The following is a 9,405-nucleotide window of genomic DNA, read 5'->3' as shown; positions in this document are numbered from 1 at the left end:
TTTTGCAGAATTGATGTCTGCAGCTCCAATTACGCAGAGCAGCAGGGGGAGCTGAACTCCACCAAGTTGCAGCCTCATTGGCTGGAAAGGATGTGGGCGGATTTGCGCTGACGTTGCCCATACTCGGGATTAACTTGTTTTCATGTCGCCATATCTATCACAATTTGTACTGCAGAGCCTGTTCACATGCGGATTGTTGACATAGAGGATTTCTTATCTCCTTCAAGCCTTAAAGAAGTTTCTCTGTGTGTATGTGTGTGTGGTGCATATGAGGGTGGATATGGTACCGCAGAGGCGCACAGTGCAATGTGAGCGCATGGATGAGGAGCACGCATCGCACTGAGGTAGCAGTGCTGATGTCCTGTCACACATATGGGGGCCGACGGCAGTAAACACAGGAAGGTAAGTTGGCTGAAATTCCTGGCTGAGGTATGACGCACGTAAGGTGGGTTTTTCCCTGTTTCCATGAAGATGATTTTATGAACGAAATCACGGCAGCCAATCCTGGATGACTTTGTTTAAACATTTTTAACACACAGTTAAACTAAAGTGTAATCCAATTGCGTAGTTAATGACAGGTTAGTAGTTTACTGCTATTAAGCTTCCAAATTAAATTCTAACATTGCTCACTCAGTCAGTTGTCAGGCAGATTTGCCATTGATGGCAGTGATGATTTCTGCTGAGTGACTATATGTGTCCCTTAATGATAATAACCTGCATGGTTGATTGCACACATCTTGCTCCACAGAGCATCAGATCTGCTGTGCAGCCCGGGGGGGGAGAGGGGCTGTGTGGCTCAATGAGTGACTGCAGATTGCATGTTGACAACACGAGCAGGAATGGTTTGAGAGTGTTTAAGAAAAAAATGTTGCTTTTCTGTTGTCCATGAGGTCCACTGATGCAAATGTGGGTTTTATAGGAAGTGGCGATACAGAGTTGGGAACATAAGTCAACAGTAGAAGACTATCTTTGCACTGAGCAGCTCCCCCCAGTGTTTGAATATGAAGCAATGTTAGGCAACTTTCCCTGGTAAAATAGTATATTTTTCAAAGCCTCCTTTTGTCCTGCATGGCTTACACCAGCACTGTTGGCTCATGAGTTCCTGGGTTATGAACTTCCAAGAGGTCAAGTAAAACATTGCTTTTAGAATTGCACGCCTGCAGATAAGGGTTGACACTTGTCCTTGCGTAAAACGGTCTTAACAGAGTGTCAAAGTAGGGTTTTGTAAACAGTCATTGGATTAACAGTGTTAGTCAATTTAAGACTCTAGGACTCTACATGCGGAAGCACTGATCTGAGCTTTTAAGATCTTGGTTGGAAATTCACATGAAATTACTTTTTACAACATCTTCTGAGACAGCATGCTCACTGACCTGCTCCATAACAATTCAGGGTAATAACTCCACAGACCCATGAGCAATATTTTCTGTGTTACACCTATTCTGTTCCATAACTGCCTCTTGGTCCATCCCTCTCCCCAACAGAGGCCTGGTGAAGGGCAGGAGGATGAGCACTTCTCATCTGGGTGGCGTAGCTTCCTCTCCAGCATGGGCCTGTCAATCCCAGCAGGCCTCTGTCGCCTTTCCTCATCCGCTCTGCGTCTGGGGCAGCGTCGAATGCTCCAAGGCAAGCCACCCGAGATCCCAGAGCATGTCCTGAGGTTGGCGGGAGTTGGCCCACACAAGCTGAGAGCGGAGTGGAGCCTGCCGGGGTTCATTACCATGTTCCTGCCCGAATTCCCCCACAGAACTGTGCCTGGACAAGAGCACTTTCAGGTAGACCTCAATTACAACTTTGACACCAACAATGTGTAATGCTGGATATGTTTGGATAGACCTTTTCATCAGTTCTGTTTCTGTAATTACCAGGTGCTGGGTTACATCGCCAAAGGTTCGTTTGGACCCATTCTGAAAGTGAAGGACAAGGCCAAACAGAAAACATATGCTGTAAAAGTAAGTCCTCTGCCTGTATCTCACATTTGAAATGTTTTAACACCCACACTACCAACATTTTTGTACCAAAATATTACTGTAGTGTGATACATATTTTTGTCCATGTCAAAGTCCTTAGAATCCTGTGTGAGCCCTGTGTAGTCTTATTTTATCTAAATGTTTTTGTTGGTCAACAGGTTATACCTAAATCGGAGATTCTGAGACTCGGGGTCTTAGAGCAGTCAAAAGAAGAAGTTATTGTCCAGGTGGGTACTGGTAGTTTGGAGGTTTGAACAAAAAACGTTCTTCATACATTTATATATTTCATTGAAATTACTTTTTAGATTTTGGAAAAAAGAAAAACAGCACCCAAGTTCATCAGTATCCCTGAGCCACTCTTCATTCAACAAGCATTCTTTTGCATACTTTGGAAAACTTGATGATGTGTTTCATGTGTTTCTGATTTCTTGACTTAACAGTATCATAGATTTAAAAAAGTGAGTATCAAAGAAATGTTCTTTCTACAATGTCAAAGCAAAAGCAATGACATTTTATATTCAACTTTACATAAAAGAGTCAGGATAAGTGAATATTTATCACGACTTTTCAGCATCAGAAGAGAAGTACAAGGTTGCCCCCTTAAATGCCTTTCTTTTTGCAGTCTTAAAGCTTTTACACAGATAAGATCTAACTCAAATATTTACTATGTAAGAACTGTGAAACAGAACTTAAAATATCAGTATATGCAGATGATGTGATATTATACATATCTGATGTGCATAATTCTTTATATGTTTGTATTTGTTGTATATAAACGATAGAATGTATTGAGGCTTCAACATTGGAGATAATAAACTATTGAGGTATTTTCATCTGCCCTTCCCTCAAAAATGCATCTGTGACGTCTAATTTTAACTAGTTTCATGTCTAATTACTAACAAAACCTAGAGTTGTAAGTGAGTCAGCTCTGAGAAAAATGGTTGGACTGAAGGAAGAAAAAAGTGCGGACCTCTCTTTTATTGATGGTCAGAGTTGAGTTTTTTTTTCCCTGGTTGACCTTTGACCTTTGCCCACAGCGTCAGGTTCGCCACCCATTTGTCCATGACCTCCAGGACTGCTGGCAAACGCAGCGCCACCTCTACATTAGTGAGTCAGCCAGAGACCAGTGACCCAATCCAACCCAGATCCACTATTCAAAACCCCTCACTCCACCTTTTGTCACCTCAACTCCAATAGTCGTGTCCAGGATCTATCCACAACCTCCAACTGGACACCTAAAACCTGATAAACAAAAGACAAACAGCTTCCCATCAAGTCTTTTAATTCTGAGACACAAACTTTACCCCACCCCAGTCTACCACTGCTTGTGCATCCTGTAGCTGCTTTGCTTCCCTCCTCCTCTTCTCCAGAGCATTAACCCTTTTTTCCTCCAAATCAGCCACTGACTCAGAAAGTGTGACCCAGTTTGTTTGCTTCCCCACCCCCTGTGAACAGAGAGTGTGTTAGCCTGGGGACCAGATGTTGAAGGCAGCTCAGCGAGAGTACATGTGTCACATTCAAAAAAGAGAGGACGCCCCATTTTACTTAACTTGTGAATCATCACTGAATCACATGTTTTAAGCCAAAAATATAAAGCCTGAATCCACTTTTACAGGGGCGGAAAATTATTGTTGACTTGTTTTCAATGGGCCTAAACTTTAAAACAGTGCTGTCCTTCTTTTTGTATCGCTTGTATTTACACTGCCCTCAGTTCCAGACAACACCCTTCTCGCCTACTTTGTTTCACCAGTGTGTGTTCCACATCCCGCTGACCTTCACCTCCCCTTACACCTCACATTACATGACCGTGGCATGTTCTTAATACTGCACCTATTTCCGTAGTGTGTGAGTATTGCAGCACAGGAGACCTGTACACTTACTGGCAGATGATCGGTCAGTTCACGGAAGACGCTGTGCGAGTGTTCGCAGCAGAGTTGGGATGTGCGCTCGGTGAGTATGCCCCTACGGTTAAACCTACTTACATATTATACATTTCACCCTTATCCTCAAATATCCTAGTTAGATCAGAGTTGACTAGATGAAATTTTCCACAGTTAACAGTATTTAATCACAAGTAATTATAAAAAGAGGTCTAATTAAAATGAGATGAGCTCTCAAAGAATCTCCCACAGCAACAAAGCAGGGCCAGGGGTTTTTAATTATATAGGGCAGTAGGAAGACAGAACATGTTCATTCTGTGGTTGGGTGTTATATTTTTGTTCTTCTGCTTTGCTGTTTTTTTTCACAGGATTTCTTCACGACTTTGGAATCATCCACAGAGATGTAAAGGTAAGAAAAGAGGGAGGTCATTTACTCAACTGGGACAAAAATACAAATAATTTATTTTGATTAATTGTACAAAATGCAACGAAATGTAATTCTTTTTAACTGATTACATTCTCAATAAGTAATGAATTATCTAGAATTTTGAGATGTTAAAAAATTATGAAGTTTTAGGACATATAAAAATCCTCTGCTTGGAATAATAAATTGTGTCTGACATGGTTTTTTTATGTTGCCATGTTAAAAATCCTTAAAATGGCATCTTCTCCCCCTACCTCATTAAAAATCCAGAAACCATGAATATGCAAATATATTTCATTTCAAAAGTTGAACTGCCGTTCTCAGTGTGTGTACACCGGAGGTTTTAAGTTTTCACATCACACTTGTATAAGTTGCAAATGTTGTGATTTCACAAATCATGCTTGTAGTTATGTAGAAAACAGCCTTCTAGTGAAGCTGATAATAGTCTTATTTAAATCCAATTCCACTTAAATATACTGTATTAATTGGGTCAAAGCACAGTATACAGTTTTTTTTTCTGATCAGCTAATTATAACTATTGGTTATAAAAGGCTACAGATGACTTTTAGTCGCGTGTGAATATTTATTAAAGTCTCATTTGTTCTTTCTGGCACTTTTTTTGTAGATGGAGAATATCCTGCTGACAGACAATGGTGAGTGAAACCAGCAGAGAGCAGCATAGTTCTGGTATGCAGCAGAAGTACAGAACCTTCCAGAGAACATCCTGACAGTGCACAGCTGTCAGTCAACACACATTAATGCAACAGTACATCTCTTAGCACTAAGAGGGAACAGCCTTTGTATCTAATTGCATTCACTAAGTAGTTCAGATTATGAACATTTTATTTACTCCATGCTATGAATTGTGTTTATATCAGCTGTAGCTGCATCAGTAAGAAGAATCTGAATCATACTGATGTAGAGAAAATGGTCTCTTCTAGGACACCTCCGCTTAGCTGACTTTGGTTTGTCCCGTCGCCTGGAGCGAGGAGGAAGAGCCTTTACCATTTGTGGGACCATCCAATATATGGGTGAGAAATATTCCACCACATTCATCCATGTCTACTTCTGTAACTAATCCTGTCAAAGCTCTTCAGAATAATGATCTGCAAATGCATTTTGAGCATTTTTGATTGATGATCCTAGGAAGTGAATATGTTAATGTACAAGTATCTAGTACACTCAGTGCTGTGAGCATGCTCTGTCTGCTCTGCAGCCCCAGAGGTGCTGAGCGGTGGACCCTACAACCATGCAGCTGATTGGTGGTCGCTGGGAATTCTGCTTTTCTCATTGGTTACTGGGAAGGTGAGATGTTGCCAGTAGGCTCAGTGCGTCTTGCATAATAAACAGATATTACTCACGACAATAACTCTTTCAGTGACGTATCTGAGCTCGAAGCTGAACATTGTGTAAAGTGCATTTCATGATTGATAGTTCTCTTTATGTACCTCCATCTCTCCCCAGTTCCCCGTGCCTCCAGAAGCAGACCACTGCAGTATGCTGAGGAAAGTGAGGAGTTTTCCCTATGAAATGCCCCTCAGCTTCAGCCCCCCGCTGGCCTTGCTAATCACTGAGGTAATTACACAAAATTAAATCCTCTACACTTCTGACCATCTGAGTACATGCACGAGTATCTAAAAACTCTCTCTGTGCAGTTGCTGTGCAAGACTCCCATCCGCCGATTGAAAACCCTTGATCGATTCAAGCGCCAAACCTTCTTCCATGGAACAACTTTTGACCTCGCCTTGCTGCAGCGCCAGCCTGTGGAGGTAACTGATTAATGTCTGAAGACAGACAGTGATGTTGACCTCTCGCTAAGTCCCAAACATCAATTAGATCTTTCCTCATTATCACTGTCCAGGTGATTCTGGAGCTGAGAGAGAGACCCGATCGTGCCGCCAAAGCTCGACGAGGCCTCACTTTGTCTCTGCAGCCTCTCAGAGGCTTCGACTACGACTCGCTGCTCAGCCCTCCTGCCACACCGGACACGCAGCTGGATGGCGACACGCAAACTCACACAGCTATGCCATTTCCCGGCCCAGCACTCCCACTGCAGCCTGCTCAGGAAAAAGGTCCACGCAGAGAATTGTTTGTGTGACAGACTTTGAGTTTACAGTATGGTCACTAGCACACTAAAGGTGTATTTCTGCACACTTATTCACCCTAACACACAGGTGTGGTGCGCCTTCTAAAATGTCTTATTTAGTAAAAGCCAAAATAGCTTACAATTGAACTGGATCTTTAGTTAAGAAGGGAATGATTCATTTGAGTAGAAAACATTATTTCTCCACTTGTATTAGCAAGTTTGATGCTTTTCTTTGTGATTTAACAAGCACTGTTTCCTTCTTTTACTTGTTCTGCCTTCTCTCCAATGAGCACCTTTTCAAGCCTGCTGTATTTGCTCAACAGTTGTGCAAGAAAGATTGCGCTATAGTATTATCTACTTCCAATGTTCCAGTGAATGGTCATGGTTGCCCTGTTAGTACATAATGTACGACTATCGGCTATCAAATTCACCCCACATAGAAAAGTCATGCTAGTTGAAGACAATGCACCGTTTTTTTTTTTTTTATCCAGCAAACTATTTGTATTTAGGTAGAAATCCAACCAAAACCCTCCAACAAAGTGAGTGAATTTCTGAGCTTCTGCGTTTGTATTCATATTGCATGATTATGAAACAGAAGTAGAAGTAGATGGAAGAAACTCCCTTCCTCATTTCCTGAGTGATTACACTGTGATTTTTACTTTAAAACCTGTTTATTAATGCTGTGTGTACAAATTTTTCCCAAACTTGGACATTTTTACTGCCTAAATTCTGTAGCAGCATACAAGTCTCCCCTTCTATACTCTATAAAAATCATGTAAGCATCATAACATCAGCTTAAGATGTGTACGCCTTCAACTTCTACTTTTTATCGTTTATAAAAATGCGACTCAGGGGAGCACTCGCTGGATTTGCCCAAGTCGGCCTTGATTTTGACTCCAAGATGGCATCCAGCTGGACAGATCAGAGCAGGGATTGTAACGGCCGTACTGTTTACCTCCAGTGAACATTTTGATAGATATAAGGCTTTTTCTATTGTCCCAGGCTACCGTAACCCCTCGCCAGTAATCACACCTTCATGCACTTACCTGATCATCAGATTATAGTATGATTTTGTGAAGTATTGCCCTGATATGTACCCAGAATGCCTCACATGAGTGATCCTGAGCTTGCTTTTTTTGTCACAAAAAATCTTATTTATAAAGTCCTCTTTATAAAATTTATATGAATATTTTGGATGCTATTTGATGTTATGTGTTACAGTACTATGTATTTTTGTAATGACCTGTAGCACATATGGAATATTAAATTCTCTTACTGTACAGCGCTCTGTTGATTTTGTCTGTGTGAGATTGCTTGAAGAAAAAGAGAAAGAAATTTTTTAATAGATTTAAACATATAAGTCAGTAAACAGAAATTCATCATTACTTCACTTGTCATAATACGTTATGCCACATTATTCCTGCAGAATCATAGTTTGCCTTTGGTTGATTAAGAACTTATTGTCATTTTGGCAGTCAGTCCATTAGTGAATATTTACTTAATTTACTTTTGAGGTACATGTACTTTACTGTTTCCATACTTTAATATCATAGCATTTAAAATGTTATAATTTAATTTAACAGAGAACTTGAGATGAGATGTGGGACAAAAATGGAGGACTGCAATGAGGTTATCAGATGAATGTTTGGCGTTAACCCATTAAGAAGAAATGAAGAAAAATGGTAAACAGAAAATGTATTTCCTGAGAGTAACAATCCAGTTTCATCCAGTATTTCTCACCCTTGTAATTCTGTAGTGCAAGGTTGGAAGTCTGTACATAGTTGACAGTTGATAGGGTTAATGAAATGGAGTCTCTTAGGCCAGCACTTATCATCTTCAGCATGTAGATATCACTTTTACGCAAAAGCTTTAAGCTTATCTCCAAAATACAAAGAGAAGCAAAACATACCCAGTATCCTTGACATTAGACAGCTTACAACTTAGGCCACTCCCATAAGGACTAAAAACATGGGCAATACCAAAATATGTGGGCAAGGTCAACCCGTGCTTACCTGCATTCCCTCCAGTAAGAGTACTGGTTCCCAGTCAGTTTGAATCTCTGCTCAGGAGTTATGAAAAAACATCTCAGATTTTTAAAAATCTCTCCAGGTATCTGAACTGGCAGTGATACAGAGAGTTTTCCAATCCACATCTCTTTTTCCTAATGTAACCTTACATAATTTTTATTGTTATTCATTAATCAGATACCCTTGTACAAATTACTTATAATCTCCTGGTTACTTTCACCATCATAAGCATCTATAAAGGTAATATTTAATGGGTTTTCTGAATTGACTGAGACCTGTTACTCTGATCTCTTTCCAAAAAAAGGGAAACTATTGGTACTGATAAAAATCCTCCTCATGAAGACATCATTTTGACGCTATTTAATTTGAGAACTGTCTCTGTAGGATAATTAAAGTAGGTGTTTTTTCCACTGAACTAACTTTTGCACATCTTGTTTTCCTCAAAGATGCTGAATATTTTTTTCCCTCTCAACTTTATTGTAAACAGTCAAACTCAAACAACAGTAACATATAAACAAGTATGAAGAACAAAAAAAGGAGACAAATTGCCAGGGAATTCAATTATGACATAATAAAATAAAATAAATTTAAAAAAATTGGTAAAGGGATTGTGCGAGATGTATTTTACATTCAATAAAAACTAAATAAAACATAGGAGGAAAAACTACATTAAAAGGGTTACAGATTAATTTCAGATCAATTTGCACTATTCACATCCTGATTACAGTTAACAGAGACGGTTTCACCTGTATGTAGTCAATCCTTCTGTATATTTCTTAAGATTGTTGTGTTGTTACTTTTGTGTAAGTACACTGAGAGCCACTAAACCAGTTTCAAATTCCTTGTATGGTAACATACTTGGCCGATAAAGATGATTCTGATTCTTATTGTTTCAAAAATGGGTCTTTGTTGCTTTTATATGTTGCAGCTTGACTAGGGAGCTGCAATAGAGCTCTATATCAATTATAAATAAGGTACATTTGGTTTTCCATTGGTCCATTTCATTTTATGCAGGTCT

At 39.9% G+C, this 9,405-nt stretch overlaps 1 protein-coding gene across 1 annotated transcript; it reads left to right on the top strand.

The window, feature by feature from the left end:
- Window positions 1-65: 65 nt before the first annotated feature.
- rskrb (ribosomal protein S6 kinase related b) lies at window positions 66-7,640 on the top strand. The gene is made up of 13 exons (XM_067608119.1): window positions 66-402; window positions 1,485-1,775; window positions 1,869-1,952; window positions 2,129-2,197; window positions 3,008-3,077; window positions 3,813-3,920; window positions 4,219-4,259; window positions 4,900-4,927; window positions 5,216-5,305; window positions 5,491-5,579; window positions 5,739-5,849; window positions 5,930-6,043; window positions 6,136-7,640. Exons 1-13 carry the CDS (start codon window positions 373-375, stop codon window positions 6,370-6,372), a joined length of 1,362 nt encoding a protein of 453 aa, XP_067464220.1. The 5' UTR covers window positions 66-372; the 3' UTR covers window positions 6,373-7,640.
- Window positions 7,641-9,405: the final 1,765 nt, after the last annotated feature.

This window comes from Thunnus thynnus, chromosome 13 (genome assembly GCF_963924715.1).
Source record: "Thunnus thynnus chromosome 13, fThuThy2.1, whole genome shotgun sequence".
Taxonomy (NCBI): Eukaryota; Metazoa; Chordata; class Actinopteri; order Scombriformes; family Scombridae; genus Thunnus; species Thunnus thynnus.
Note: the sequence above shows the minus strand (reverse complement) of the source record. Positions and strands in the feature narration are given on the sequence as shown.